The sequence below is a fragment of the Typha angustifolia genome, chromosome 1 (genome assembly GCF_048772165.1).
Source record: "Typha angustifolia cultivar Huaian chromosome 1, ASM4877216v1, whole genome shotgun sequence".
Lineage (NCBI taxonomy): Eukaryota > Viridiplantae > Streptophyta > Magnoliopsida > Poales > Typhaceae > Typha > Typha angustifolia.
The window spans coordinates 6,963,514-6,979,875 of record NC_133239.1 but is presented as its reverse complement, the minus strand read 5'-3'; the positions used below and the strand labels follow the sequence as shown (position 1 = coordinate 6,979,875).

The 16,362-nt window shown below is 34.2% G+C and overlaps 1 protein-coding gene across 1 annotated transcript; it reads right to left on the bottom strand.

Moving 5' to 3' along the window:
- Positions 1 to 2,705: 2,705 nt before the first annotated feature.
- On the bottom strand, positions 2,706 to 15,913 carry LOC140766496 (ribosomal RNA-processing protein 8). The gene is made up of 10 exons (XM_073105876.1): positions 15,754 to 15,913; positions 15,282 to 15,474; positions 11,205 to 11,266; positions 10,622 to 10,673; positions 8,695 to 8,809; positions 8,458 to 8,552; positions 5,681 to 5,787; positions 5,489 to 5,603; positions 3,213 to 3,257; positions 2,706 to 3,050 (listed from the first exon to the last, which is right to left on the bottom strand). Exons 2-10 carry the CDS (start codon positions 15,459 to 15,461, stop codon positions 2,982 to 2,984), a joined length of 840 nt encoding a protein of 279 aa, XP_072961977.1. The 5' UTR covers positions 15,462 to 15,474; positions 15,754 to 15,913; the 3' UTR covers positions 2,706 to 2,981.
- Positions 15,914 to 16,362: the final 449 nt, after the last annotated feature.

Genomic DNA, 16,362 nt, shown 5'->3' with positions numbered 1-16,362 from the left:
TATCTTCTTCTTTCTTCTTCTTCTTCTTCGTCTTCTAATTTGTGCATTTGGGAATTTATCTTCATCATCTTGTCTCACCCTTATTCATTCATTATATTCATAAGAATGGAAATTTATCTAACCATAATGTGAGGATTTTATTTTACTATAATGGTGCTATTATTTTTGACCATAAGAAGAGATTTTTGTACTATGAGGATGGTTGTATTGTTTATAGAAGTATAATCAAACAATACAGTTTGTTAGATTTAAAATAATATGAATCCCTCTATGTCAGTTTGAAATCGATTTGAAGTACATATTTCCTTCAGACAACTACGATATATTTGTCGATATCTTTGAAGATACTCATTCAATTCTTTCGAAGTAATTGGATCATTTTCTTCGTTTGCGAATCTCTTCCCTTCTTCCACTCTGTCCCAAAGAGTAACTAAGACCGGTTCAATCACGTTTTCATGTTCCAATTGATTACTTTCGATTAATAATCAAAGGAGAAGATTATTCTTTTTACCAAACATATGCGAATCAAATCACAATCTTATAATAAGAAATATTTCTCAATATCAATCCCTTTGCCCCTCATTCTTTGAGAATCAGAAGGATTCTTTTCGAGTTTCAATTTGTTCATTTAGAATTTGGGCTCTTCTATCTTCTACTTATTTTTTATGTTGTAAAAATGTATGATCTGTCACAGATATTCTAGCGAGCTATATAAATTTTTAAAACTAGGAAAGAGAAGGATTTAGAAGGTGAGTTAATTCAGCGACTCACAACTAGTGGTTAAGACGGCTAACGATGGCAAAAACAGTTTATCTAGTACGCATTGGACGATCTTTCGGGTCATCCAAGAATGCATGAGTTGGGTATCTAGTTTACCCCATGTTAAAGTCTACTACACTAGTAGGAGAAACAATAAGCTTGCTCACCTGTTAGCCAGTTTGATGCACCCTAGTACACCTTGTAAAATCTAGGCTGAACCGCCCATGGATGTAAGCAGCAACTTGGGTTTGAATGAAATTATCTAGTCTACGGACTGTTCTTCAAAAAGAAAAAAAAACTACTACAGGATCCGGTAAAGCTCACACTAGCCATAATAAACCACCAAGAGCTATACTCTCATACATATCTACAAAAGATTTATGTACATATATTTCTAGAATAACATTGCCAGTGTATTTACACGAGTATCTCTATGTCCTACAAGTGACATAAAAATACTATATACTAATGTCAATTCTAATACAATTGAACAAAATATATACAATATCACCTCCCACTCATCTAGAGTACTATTTGATTGCTAGTAGCTCTACATCTGAAATTCTATAAAGAAAAAAGGAGTCATGAAATAGATATTACCTAAAGTCAAGAATGCAAGTAGATAGTAAATCATGTATTTATTAATACATAAGAAAAAAATATTATGTCATGAATAATATATAAATATGACCTAAATAATATATTATACAACCATGTTATAACAGTACTAAATATAATAGTATATAATATATGATAATCTCGATAATCATGTGTAATAAGAAAAATAAAATCAATACACTTTTTTAATATCTCGACCATTAATCTCAACTCTAAATGTCGATAATCATGCTAGACCATTATACACGGCCCACACCCAGTACTGGTCTCACTATCCTACCTATGACTCAACGATGCCCAAAGCCTAAATGCTCAAATCATACTCTACTATATACATAATCATCATTTAGCTCGAGTACCATTGTAGTTAAACAAAATTATATGGAGATAACTCACCATATATACACTAGTAAATGATGTTTGTCTAAATATATTTTGTGCATTAGACTACTAACCTCGGAGTAGGCCATGGGATTACATATCAACAATCATAACTACCCCTAAGCACCCCCTACCCTAGCATCACTTTCTATCAACAGTTTTACTGATATGATTTCATAATTTTTTTCAAAATAAACAAATCATACAATTATCGAGTACTTTAATAGATTATGCATTTCCTGAATTTATATAAAAGAATAAGAACAGAGAATACGATATCATGCACTCATAAAATATCTCCATATTATATACATACTCGTACAAGAGATCAATTAAAGAAAGAAAGTATGAATAAATTCAATAGAAAATCTCTTACTTTACATTCCCTTGAGCAAATCCCACTTCCGGAGAGTCTCAGTCACCCCCACCCCCCACTCCCCCCCCGGGACCAAACTCGAAGACATTGGACTAGCAAGAAGAGATTTTAGAGAGCAAATTTCCAAATCTCTTTATTTTCTACACCAACAAGAGATAACAAGAAAAAAAAAACCTTTCTTGCCTACAAGTACCAACCCACTCACATATTTGAGTCACATAAGCCCTCTTATACATGTTTCATACTAAACCCAAACCAATATAACTCAAAAACTTAACATTAATGAGTTTATGGTTTGAAAGGTTTGTTTGATATCATAAACCCTGATGGAAATTTTTGAGGACCCAAATAACATAATATGCAACATGAAGCAAACCACCTGATTTGAGTGAAACCAAACCACCATAACTCAAAACTTAGCACTAATGAGTTTATGGCTTGAAAGGTTTGAAAAGTTTGTTTGACATCACAAACCCTGATGGAAATTATGAAGGACCCAAATATCATAATATGCAACATGAGCACGATATAACCCCCAAGGATTTCTTCAACTCAGAATTTCCCTGCCAAGTTGGGAATGTTTTTATCCTCTAAAGCAAACATTTTCTCTTTCTTCATTTTCCACTCCAGTAGCTAATAATTTCTTACAATTCAATAAATTTATCAAGGAACCACAACACTCTAATAAAGATGATATCTCTGATACATATTGATTCTGTATAAACTTGTACATTAATAGCCAACATCCCTAACAAATTTATCTATCCTACAGATACAGAAAAGGACTATGAAAAACTACAAAAGGAGATATGCTGCAATCAACATCTATGAGAAGTAGGAACAGGTTTCAGCGACGTTTATACATGCAAGGTTTCAACCCTGGCCACTCAATGTTTGTCCCTACTGAAGCTTTTTCCTGCAAACGTAAATTATCTGAAGATCAGCATAAGCCTCAGGTCTTAGTAAAGTCATCCCACAATTGACCTATGGCCTCCTCACCAGATTGATGTCGTTATTCCAAAATGGAAAAATCATCCCAAAAAAAGAAAAAGAAAGAGAGGACAGATTGTCAATATACCTTTTTCTTGAAGTAAAATAGAACAAACATTTTATTTGTAATGTCCTGCAAAAGGAGAAAGTTGCAATCAGGCACCAAATTAGAGAACATAGATTTAAAAGGTTACTTAATGACAAGAACTTACAGTGTAGTAAAAGCAATGTAATCAGATATGGCAACCTATATGGCTAGGTGCATTGCCTAGGCATGTGAAAATAAGGATGGCCCCATGCTAGTGGTGGCGCGGGATGTGCCAGCAGCACACCGCCGTGCCAAACCGTTACTCTATGTCGATCCTATTTTCATCAATTTTCAATTCAACTTTAATTATTTTTTGAACAAACATGATATGACACGTGGAACTATTTTTTTTTCAATTTTCCTATTTCCATTAATCATCATTAAATCAACTTTAATCATTTTCTGAATAAATATAATATGATATGTGAAGCCTATTTTTTAACTTATTATTTTTATCAATAATCATCTATCAACTTTAATTATTTAGAAATGACAATTCATACCTAATATTTAATCAAATCAAATATTAACTCATGTTTTGTTATCCAATCTTATTTATTTGTTTCTTTTTTCTTATTTCCATCCATTCACAATACTCTTATTATACTATATATCTATAATCTACATATGTTTATGATGTGTCTATGTTGATGTCGGTAGTTTCTTTGTATATTTAATATTTATATTGTATCATAGAAGAATTTAAAAATTCATATTTATATGAAGACCATGTGAGACGTAACAAATTGGACTATCAATGGATGAGTTTTAAAGATTATCAACAGTATTTAACGCGTTGCGATATTTTTTACTAGCAAATGAAATCTTTGGTTCTCTCCATCATTCTACGTTCAACTAGATATTAATTTTAATTATTAAACTATTATCAATTAATATTTTGTATTGAATATTATCATGTGGTCAATTATATTATGACGTGTTTAATCATTAATTTTTTTTTATTTAAATATATTCAATCATATTATGTGTTAAATAATATTTATATTTAACTATTGTTTTATCTTTAATAAAATAAATCATTTACAAAAATAATCTATAAAAAAAATATTTTAAATTTTAATACATATTTAAACCAAAAATTAAAAATTGACATACCGAAGATCCAAAAATATCTCTAAATAACCTAAAAATTTTATTAAAAATATATTAAATGCATGCTAGTGGCATGTAGGAGCAATGGTGATAAGATTAGAGGCTCTCTTGTAATATTATCTCACTTGTTATGGAAATTGAAATTTATATTTTTCTTTTATTCAAACTTTTTTAACCTTATATAATCTACATATCACAACAGTAGTATAGTGTGCCGGAAAAGTACAAACCATCTAAATTTTCCTAGGTGCACTTACTGTGTGTCTATTACCTTCCATAGGATGAGATCATAAATTTTAATGATTTTCTGCCTCATTTTCTTCTTTGCTATACTACCATACATTGATTTAAGATATACTTTTGTGATTTAAGATGTTCAAATTAAAGATTCCATGACATAATTAGTGAAAATAGTCCAAGATCTATGTATGTTTTGCTGGTGTGCAGTACATTTTGGCAAGCTATCTACAGTTTCATGTCAAAATAGGTCGTTGGCTTGTGAGGATTGTGAGCTTGGCTAAAGTTCTAAATAAGCCAAGCGAAGCTAGACTTAGCTTGCTCGAGCTAAACTTGAAGTTGCTCAATAATATATATTAGTTTGTTGTGGAATAGTTGGTTATGTTCTTCAACCTCAAATGAAATCACCTAGGTTTGGTTCTTAGGTTTTACAATGTAAAAAAAAAATTAATTGTTTAAGTTAGTTAGATCAAATTTAATCCCACATTTGGAAACTAAGAAATGAGAATAGTCTTTATATATACCCAATTCGTAAAAGGTATAAATATTGTAGTTATGAAGTAACTATTATAAAAGAAAATTTTGAAAAATTGAGCCAGCTCGATACTTGGGCGAGCTGAGTTCGAGCCCACATTAGCCGACTCATCTCAAGCTCGAGCCAAGTAACATTTGCCATTTCAAGCCAAGCCGAGCTAACCTCAGCTTACTCAAGCTCAGCTCGTTGACATCCCCTACTCATGATCCCTCTGCGGAAAATATAAGTTTCTGGTAGGTTTGCAAAGCATAAGACCTGAATAACTGGCAACTCTAGACACCCTCGGATCATTTCTGCACTATATGTAGGTCTATTAAGTGTTCACTGGCTACGGTTGACTAGGTTTTTCTGTAATCCATAGCAAAAAGAATGTCAAATGGGCAAAACAAACCTTTGAAGCTAAAGTAAAACCAAGCTTTCGGACAGATTCAGAAAATTTATCTGGGTCAGCACCTCCATTATTGGGATCAAACCTGCTCCGAACTTCAGCAATCAAAAGCCAACCACTGCATGGACATTATTGGTCATTAAAAATCATACTACAAAAATCATCATTTTCATCAATTGAGCATTAGAAAAAAACCATGGCTTGAGCACTCTGTTGGCTTCTTGTAAGTAACTTGGGTAGTTGATTCCCATTAGTGAAAGACAAAAGACAGCAACATCTACAGATGATGACTCCAATGGGGTCTGCAAAGAGAATATCCAAAAGTTTATCAATATACCAAAAGTTAATCAATATCTATCAATTTGTAAGTGGGATCTTAACTTTGAAGTTCTAACTAGGGGCAAGTAAAAGTAGGACATTTATATGATAGAAAAGCTTAGTTTCTCCATTCCTTAATACAACAACAAGAGGGTGTCAAACTGTCAATCCCAACTATTTGTGGTTGGCTACACAGATACATTTCCTCCTCCAGCTCTATTTAATGTAAGGTTCTCTGTCAAATTGAGTACTATCATCGCCTTTCTTACTACTTCCTTGACATTATTTTTGTCACTGTATCCCTCTTAAGGCGCCCTCCCTCTATCCCAATAAGCAGGCAACTCCTTACCCATGCATTTGATGGTTTCCTATGAACATGCCCAACCATCTGAATCAATTCTCGCATTCCTAATCAGCTATAGCTGCTACCCCTAATTTCTTTCAGATACACTCATTTCTTATCCTATCTTTTATTGAACCACACTCATCCACTCAACATCATCATGTCAGCTACACTTTTCCTGGTTGCACAACATTCTATCCAAAAAGCAAGGCTAGTTTCAACTTCAGGGTTACATGACAGATTGCAGCAACAAACTAGAGGTGTTTCTCCATTTTAACCATCATACAAATAATTAGTATCCCCTCTTCTTTAACCATACATCCTATATAAAGTAAAACTTCTCTCTTAGGTACTTGTCCATTGTGTATCATTTTTTCACCATCTTGTCCTTGCAAACTAACAAAAATTGCATTCCATATACTCAATCTTAGATCTACTTATTCCAAAACCTTTAGATTCTAGGAATCTTCTCCACACTTCTAGCTTAGTCTTAACCTAGATTTACCAATTAGAACAATATCATCTGCAAATAATATACACCATGGAACTTCATCTGAGTATCTTCATTCTTTAATATAGGAATATTATATCCTTAAAAATATTAGCTTCATTATTCTTTTAATTAGTGCATCAACACTCAGAGTACCTACAAAATGTAATGCAGTCCTCATATAGGAGAGATACTCATGCCAACATGCAGGAGAGAAATGTTGTATCCTGAACCATGTCTGGACTATTTCTTTCTATCTTTTCTAAAACTAGAACTCTTCCCGCACAGATGTTTCTTTCAAGAATTTAAGTATGGTCGAAGTTTCGTCTGAAGCCTTCTACATTTCAGTCTGATCCAATCTAGAACTACCCAGTTTCAGATTTCAAGGTTGTATCTAGCCCAGTGTCAACCATATTCCTTAAATGCCTATAGATCTTGTGCCATGCATTGAAAAATAAGATAAACAGGTAGATTTACAAAACCTTAGGTTGGAGTCGACATGGATGCGATCCGTTCTACTATGGCCCAATTTTTTATAAGTTTCATAATATTATGTGGGCCTTCAAAAAAATTTCCTATTGTTCTTAATTTTTTTCTCATGTTCTCCCAGATTGTTGCTATTGTTTAGATTTTAGAATTTTCAAATTTTTGAACTTTCATTAATAAAGAGGTCAGAAACTGTCATACCAAAACTAGAACTTCAATTGCGGAAACTAACTAAAATGGCCAAAATCAACCAAAACAATTTAATAGTGAAACCAAAATCAAAACTGGAACTTTATACTGTGATATATCTGACCACTTAAAAATGAAGATGATAGACAAATATAGTAGTTCAATATATTGATATCCATGATATAAATGATTAAAATTTTCTTTTCCTAATGACAAACTATATTGACATTGTCTCTTTTAATAATAATAAAATAAGGAAACCTCAGTAATGTGTCAGTTTTTTAAGGTATTAACAGTATGCCAGGTACAATCATTTTATCACCTCAGATGAAAGAAATTATGATAAGAGACAATGTATACAAATGATTAATAGTCATATAAATGCATAGGATATTTGAAAATTTATTATTTGCAGTAGTCAAAAGAAAAGTATGTCATGAAAGCTGATATAGTATTGCTACTTGGCACACCTATGCGAGCCACTATCCGCCAATACGGCCACTTCAGTCGACGATGCCTTTCTAGGCGGCTATGGCTAAAGCATAGTAGTTAGATGGCAAATCCTCCATAGAGACTGCCACGGCGACTACCACAACCTCTTTCGGAAATCTGGTTAGTTTCTCTTGTATTACGTGCCAACAATTGTGGGAACAATAGAATACCTAAAATTTTTTACTTATTGTATTTTTATAGCCTCTAAAAACAAGTCAATAAGTAGATGAACTTTCTTGTGGGCATATGCAGTCAACATATGGTTGCTTATGCATATGCGACTCCGCACATGAAGCCCATATGCAGTCCGACTGCATATTGCATATGCAGGACGGTTGACGCACTTCCACCGCCTATGCAGCTGGATATGCAGTCTGTGCGGCTGTTTTCAAAAGTGTAAGTAGATATAGGCAGATAATGTTATAATGGCAAATCTATGTGAGAAGTGTCGGCCATTGGCTTATGCCAAGGTTAGAATTTACAGATGAGCAAGACACATTCAGAAAGTAAGAAAGAGTAGCACAGATGAAACTGAACCATTACTACTTCCTCAGAAGCTAACATTGCCAAAGAAGAACAAGGATTTATACCAGAGAAAATATTTCATCATTGAATTATGAAATGACCTAAGAATTTATAAATGGTAATACATACATTAGACATGTCACAAGAAATTACTGATGGGATAGTTGAAACAAGATCAATGGAGAAGACTTTATTCTTCACATTTCTCGCTAGTTTTGCATTTCCTGCAATTATGGCATAATTAGCAAGCAATTCCTTAAGAAGAGCTTAATAGCATATAAATCTAGTTTTACAATTCAATGTTTTAAATAAACAAATTATGGTCCAAGCATACGGCAGAAACTTAGAATCCCTTGTCATCCTCACCACAGCCAAAATCAGCAACTGTCAAGGAAGAACTGTGACTCTTCAACCAATCAACAATTATATTAACAGGTTGCTCTGGCCAATGTGACATCTGTTCTTGGTATCCTGTATGATACTAATGGGTAAAGAATAAGATGTGAGACAAAACTTATGATGAACAACAGGTAACCAAACTAGAACACTTAAGTTTAACAGATGGACTAACATATCAATAGACTTAATCACTACCAGGAAACCAAGAATCGACAAGAAAATTAGCATTAGATTCATCGCAACCAGAGAAATCAAAAGACATGAATCTGAAAAGATAGCAATTCTTGGGCATTTTATAGGAGAGAATGATTCACCAAGGTAATAATTGCAGGTTGCCTAGTTGGTAAACTTTCTTGCTAAGAGTGACACCAAAGACATGTTAAAAGTAATTAACCAACTATGATGTGTGAGTGCGTCTGGAGACTAATTACGTAACATGAGAATGAGTCATTATGCTGAAGATCTTAGATACCCTGACAGGAAAATCTGTAGGCAGTTTTGACAATGACCTAAATTTGGAATCTATCCTCTAAGCAGTTCAGAGGTCTACAAATTCTTCTAGAGGATGGTCTCACAATGGTTCAGAATTCAATATTCAGGGGCAAAAGGAAGCAATTGTTTTTCCGTCATGACATGTTTCAAGGGCTATGAGATCATAACTTCCACCTTATACATTCAATACTCTTAGAATCATTGCTTTGGTGCTTTGATTTCAGTTCCTGGCAAAACTAAACATTCCAATCAAAATGGATCAGTTTCAGTCTAGATTATGGTTTGAATTTTCAGTCCCTAAAAGTAATAAGCATTTTGGAGTTTCGATCAATATTGGCAGTTCGGATGAGTGTCACTTTTGTTGGTTTGTATTTTTTTATTAATTTTTTTTTTTAAAATGACAAAAGAATCTAGCAATTAGAAGAAAATTTCATGAAAACATCATAAAATTCTGGAAATTCATAGATTAGATTAGGTGACTAGGTTTATTTCTAGAATATCTTATTTCGTGGAAACTCCTAATATATAAGAGATTTGGTTGTTAATTTGTTTTACAAATAGTCTTTATCAAGATTTGGATGATTTTTCAAGTCAAAAGGTCCTAGTTTGATTAAAGATTAGACTTGGGGTGTCAATCTAGCTTGCAGGCTCGCAAGTCACTCAAGCTCAGATTGAGATTGGATTGAGCTTTAAACAACCTGAGCTTGAGCTCAAAAAAATACTCGCTCGAGCTCAGCCCGAATCAGCTCGTATATGATGATTTTGTGTGTGTGTTATGTATTACTATTATAAAACCTTTGCATTCAAAATTTCTTGTTCCCAGTGGTAGGCCTTCTTGTAGCCTCACGTGTGATATGGGATCAGATCCCCACCACTGCCACTATCACTTCTTTCATCGCAATAGTTCTACATTTAGTTCCCACACCGACTATGGAGCTAATTTAATTTTGTACATATTTACCACTACTCATAATGGCATATTTGATAAAAGTTTAGATTATGAGTTAGCGTTATCTCTTTACCTCTTTATATATGACAGGCAAATTCTGAAAATAAAGGCTCTATTTGGTTCAAGTCTAGTAGTAGAATGCAACTAGCTAAACTCATTTCTTAGTCTTATTATAGGTAGGTCAAACTAGTCTAAGAAAATGAGGTGTTTAATTGCGAACTAGGCTAAGAATATAATTATTACCTTTGACATGATACGAAAAAGTGAAAAAGATGGTGTTTCTGGAAGATAATTGATGATATGTGTAATTAACGGACCAAAATGCCATTTAACATTGAGGATATCAATATAAAAATATTATTTATTAAATGAAATAAGTAGTCAGAAAAATGAGAATTTCGGGAAGGCAAATTTTCCAGAAGAAAAAATAGAATCTCAGGGAAAGAAGTGTACCACATTAAATAGTTCTGGATCATCCTTGAAGTAGTCAAAAGCCTCCTCTCCACTGATAAAAATAGCATCAGGAGATGAAATAGCAAAATAATTGGAACTAAGAAACTTCTTTTCTGCTGCATATATACTATAGAGGGCTATAATAATGGCCAAAAGTCAGAAACAGGGTTACTTTCAAACAACTATTACAGCCTTGCCCATTTAATAATTTATCAGGCAACAACAAGAACCCAAATTTATCATGAGATCTTATAACGACAAGAACCCAAATTTCCATGCAAATAGGATACTATATAACACCTACGTTGTCAATAAAATAGAACCACTAACTCTATTTTGCTGTTTTAGGTTCAACATATGCCTAAATATATATATATATATATCTGTGCAGTTGTTCTTAAGTTGAAAATAACTTTGCAAGGCTCCAAACTGCTTTGAAATAAGCAGAGTTATTCAGTAAATTGTTGTCAGACCTGGCTTCACAAATATCTGGCGTTCTCTATATCTTTTGCAAGGGGAAAATTTTGTGACACATCTTACAACAGAAAAGCAGCAAGAGATAAGTGGATGAGGAAAACTATACCTGCATGTGTACAATTTCTCGTTTATCATTCGAAAATGGCCTCCAGATAACCTTGCTCGCATCTACACATTATTGAATAGCATTAAGACAAAAAATAAAATAATACAATAATCAAGAGATAGTGAGAAACCAAGAACATTAATGTCAAAAGGAAATATCTAAGACTTAGACTCTTAGGCCTTTTTGGTTTGAGGCTTAAGCCCCGAACTTAATTTATTAGTCTCATTTCTTCATTAGATATCATTAGATATAAAAAAAATTAAAAAATATTTGGTTACTGTACCAGGTTTAGGATTCAAGGGGGGCTGAACTCAAAGCAAACAAGGCCTTAGAGTATATGGCAAAACAATATAATTTGTCAAACTACTAAAATTAAAGGAGTTACAAGGGAAAATGCATTCTACTAGAATGACCACACTCAAATTAGGGGTGTAATAGAGTCGAGCTCTGATCAAGCTTGAATTGAAATTAATTTTGAGCCTAATTATAGAATCAAGTTTGAATTGAAATAAATTCCAATTCGAGCTAATTTTAAACTCGAGCCAAAATGAGCCAGTCAATAAGCAATTTTAAGCCTAAATTGAGCTTGACCGAGCTTGAATTGAATCAAGCTTGATTCAGAATTTAATCAAGCTTGAAATAAGGCATGATTCAATGTGAAGGTATAAGAACTAATATAGTAATATTCTGAGTCTTTATATCTTGATCTAAAGATTCATTATAGTCATATGTATAATATACTATATTATTAATTTTGAGCCTTATCAAGTTGAGCCTGACCAAGTCGACTCATGATCAAGCTCCGATTGAGATTAATTTCGCGTCTGTTCTACAAATCAAGTTTGATCAACTCACTTCTGAGCTGAGCTTGATCGAGCTTAAATGAGCTAAACTCAAGCTGAGCTCGAGCCATCTCGATAAATTTTCCTAACTCAAATATGTAGAGAAGGACACTAGTAGGCAATAGTAAGTTGGAAAAGAAATATTAGAACACCATCATCCCCTCTAGATAGCAATTACTGATAATCTCACCTTTTTCCTCCTCGTATAAACGTTTTCCAAGACTATAGCAGTCACAAAAGATTTCTCTTTGTTTCATGTTAATTTGCAAAAGATTTCTCCTTAGTTTCAAATCATTGTTCCTCAATTTAGAGACGTTTTGTTCATGTAAGTTCCAAAATACTAAGGTTGTCTTTTTCTTTCTCCAAGTCACATCTATAACATAAAAACTCCATTCGAACATCTTGAAATTACTACCACTTCAATCATACTAGGAAACAAAACAACCTGCATTTCCTGCAACCTCTACCCTTACTAGAGTCTTGCAAGACAATGTTAATTGGTTATGTACTATAGATTGTTCTATTTATACAATCAATATTCATGTCATTCCCCTAATAAGCAACAAGCTATATTAATGCTTGGAGATGACATTGTCACCCCTTATTAAGCATGCAATGGAAACTTCCATTTTTACAAACCAGATCTGGATGTAAGAAAATTATGAAAATTTAGATGGTGGTAGCCTTGAGTTCTAATGGCTCTAGTTTCACATAAATCGAAGGTCGAAATGAAAAGTTAAAAATAAAACAGTGGAGATAGATCAGAATAGAGCAGAACAGTAAATATCCGATGTTACGACGGTCGTCGGAGGGTGACGGACGGCCAAGAGTGGTGGTGGATGGTCGTAAAATAGGATGGCTATTGGAGGTAAAAGGTGGCTAGGGTTTGAAAGCGTTGGAGGTCTACGGCTATGATCTATTCCTAGAAAAATAAAGACGATCTAACGACTACGATAAAACAGTAAATATGGTAAGAAGAAAATAAGTAAACTCAATTAATTCTCAATGCTTAGATGCTTCGATTCTTGGATGAATAACGGAGAATCCCAACCCCTCTATATATAGAGGTCGGTTACAACGAGTCCCACTAGGACTAGCTCTAAAAGCTAACACGACTCAAATTAGAACTTGTCTTAAATGTTTGTATGACTTAATTAAACTTGTCTTAAAGACTTACTTAACTTAACTAGACTTCCCTTAAAGGCTGTCATGACTTATTTGGACTTGCTTTAATTATACTTGCCTTAAGAGCAATCATAACTTATTTCAACTTGCCTAAAAGGCTTACATCACAAAATAATTAAAAGATAAATATACTCGACTCAACTTGACTTAACCCACATAGTCAGATCATAACATTTTAGTTTTCTTCATCACTCTTTATGCATACAACCACAACATATCCAAATTAACATGTGTTGCAGGAAATATATGGAAGGGAGAGGATTAATGAAAAGAAAGGTTTATCACAAAAAATAGACCAAAGAAGCAAACAAAGAAAAAAGATTTCACTGCTAATAAGAGTCGCTTATGTGTGGGCTGAAGTGTAGGGACCTTTTATAGATGTAGAGATCAAAATAAAAGAGAATAAATGGTTCCTATTAGCACATCACCTAAAGGAAGAAAAATTGGTTCCGAGACACAATCTCGGGGGCCTCACACCCATTATTTGTAACAATTAAGAGATTCTTTGGTAGAAATATGAACAATAATTTGAAGTTGTAGGTTTGAAGAAAGTAAGCCTTAACTTTGTTATCAGGCATTTGGAGAACTTTTATTTCTTCCAAAGCTAGGCCAAGCATAAGTATAATCGTAAAATTTAGCTGTTCTTTATAGTTTATACCTCCAAGAAGAGCACAAGCTATCTATTGTGGTGATCATTATATCCATTGTCAAATATGTTGACTATAACTTTGTGTATTCCTAATGTTATGAGTGTGCTAGCTTGATCAAAATAACATGCGGACAGTGATAAGATTATCCATAATCTGAGCCATTACCATGCGATGGTTGTATACTTGTTAGACACTAGTAGCATCTGATTTTCTTGGCACTTGGAGGTACAAATAACTCCACTAGTGAAGGTAGTGATACTTCATTGGCAGGGCACACGCCATCATATGTCTACAAGAATAGGGCAAAATGGAAACCCTTGGTAAAGACAATGATTAAACAACTGAAGAGATTACAAATGTGATCTGTTTTGCTTGTAATGACTAGTTGTTTGATTTTTACATGATGTTATGCTTATATCCTCTTATTATATATATGATAGACTTTGGGTTTTTGAAATTTGCATAAATTTGGTCCATAAATCAGAAAGTCTACAAGCTACATATTCACACCGGAGCAATGAAACCAACAAATTTGTATATTATTCTCTTGGTTAGTCTGGTATGATGTCCTAATTGAATCAATGTAGTTAGGGTTTAAGTTTTCTCGCATTTAGTCAACTTTAGGTCTTGACTAAGGCTTGATTGAAGGTGTTTTTGGGTTAATTGCTTAGTGGCTTGTTATGTTTTATGGTATTTATTGGATAAGGTCTTTTTCAACCTAATCAAGTTAAATATTAGAGTTCATAATGGAGTTCCTTCCAATCTCTAATTAGATAATAGGATGGAGGTCTCTCCTAACAATTGGATGACTTATAATCAATAAAGTATAAACTTTCAGCTAAGTTCTTCTTACGCCACTTCTGCTTCATCTTCTCCTTTGCTTGAGGATTCTTTAACCCAAAAAAAAAAGTTCAGTTCAGATGTAGGATACTTATCAAGGAGTTTTGGCGACTCAATAATGTATAATGAATCATCAAAGATTTGATGGCTTCTAATTTTGTATGTAACTTGCTAGTGGCTTTCGAAACGAAGAGAAGATGTACACGAACGAGATATCCAGTATTCCAGCAACAAGAAAAAGGAAAACAATTGAATACAGAAACTCCTGACTATCCAGTAAACATGACCAATTAATGCAAAAGTGTAAGGCGAGATGGAATAAAGAACAATCCAATTACAAACGAACCACATCTCACACGACAAAAAATTCAATGTTCACGGATCCATACTCAAGTCCTATAACCCTACAAAAGACAATGATTTAGTATTTCCGAAGTAATCTATCATCCTAAAGCTATACCCCTCAGCATGAAGAATTGCTCCTCACTCATGAAAACTATACAGATGCCATATAAGAAGAGAAGTGAGTAATTAGTTGGATGTCCGGTTTCACATCGTACCTTTTCGAGGAAGCTCGACGGCTTGCTCTGCGATTCACATTTTCTCCGCTTCAGGTTGGATGACAGCTGTGATTGCCTCTCCTTTTTTGAGAGAGTTTCGGAGGAACAGTTTCGGGACCTCTTCTTTCCCTTCGTCCTCCTCGACTTGTGTTTACTGTCCGTCGCCAGCGGAGGATCCATGCGAGGGAACTCACTGGAAGAAGATAGTAAGCTTATTAGGCTCAGTGTTTTGAAAGGCGCATATTTACGCAGACTGCAGAAAGAGAGGAGGACGTAGTCGGTGGGCTGGTAGCAGAGGAGAGGGAGAGAAAGGTGGAAGTGCGTGAGGCCGTCAGTGGAGCTAGGTGAGGACGCTGTGTGCAGAGGAGAGGGAAAGAGAGAAAGAAGGGAACGGGAGAGGGAAAGAGAGAATGGCAATGGTGGCCGGTGGGTGAGAGTGGATGAATGAGAATGAGGAGGAGAGAGATAGTACCAGGCTACCAGCGTCGGCACCGTCCGAGCCTGTCGTCAGCCGCCGCCGCCGCCGCCGCCCGTGCACCGGTCGAGAGAAGAAGGATTAGGGCAGCGATTTTGAAAAGAATTTGTCTGGGGGAAATTTGTATGTAAACGCTTCTTTTTGTCACTGATTTGTGGTTTACACCCTTTTCTTTTAGTATTTGTAAATTAAGTCTTCATTAATACAAAATATGTAAAGTCACCCTAAAAAATTACCAAAATACTTAACCCACCTCAAAAATTTTAGGCTTCTTTTACTTTGCTGCGTTCACCCGAAGAAAAGAAATAGTCTTATTAAGTAATAAACCTTGACGAAACCGCCTGCTATGGAGACGCGGACGCCGGGAATGATTAAGCTCACGGGGAACCGACGATGATGATAGTTCAGACCCTTCTTTATTGGGTTGGCGTATAATTCTCATTCTCGGTATAGTAACTAAATAATAATTTAGTTTTTTCTAGAATATTAATTTATTATTCTCCCTCCTCTTATTCAATAGAACTTTTAATAATTTACTATTTTATTCATAGGCCAGACAACATCTAATTACTATTACTACTTTACATCCTTATATTTTAGTTATTT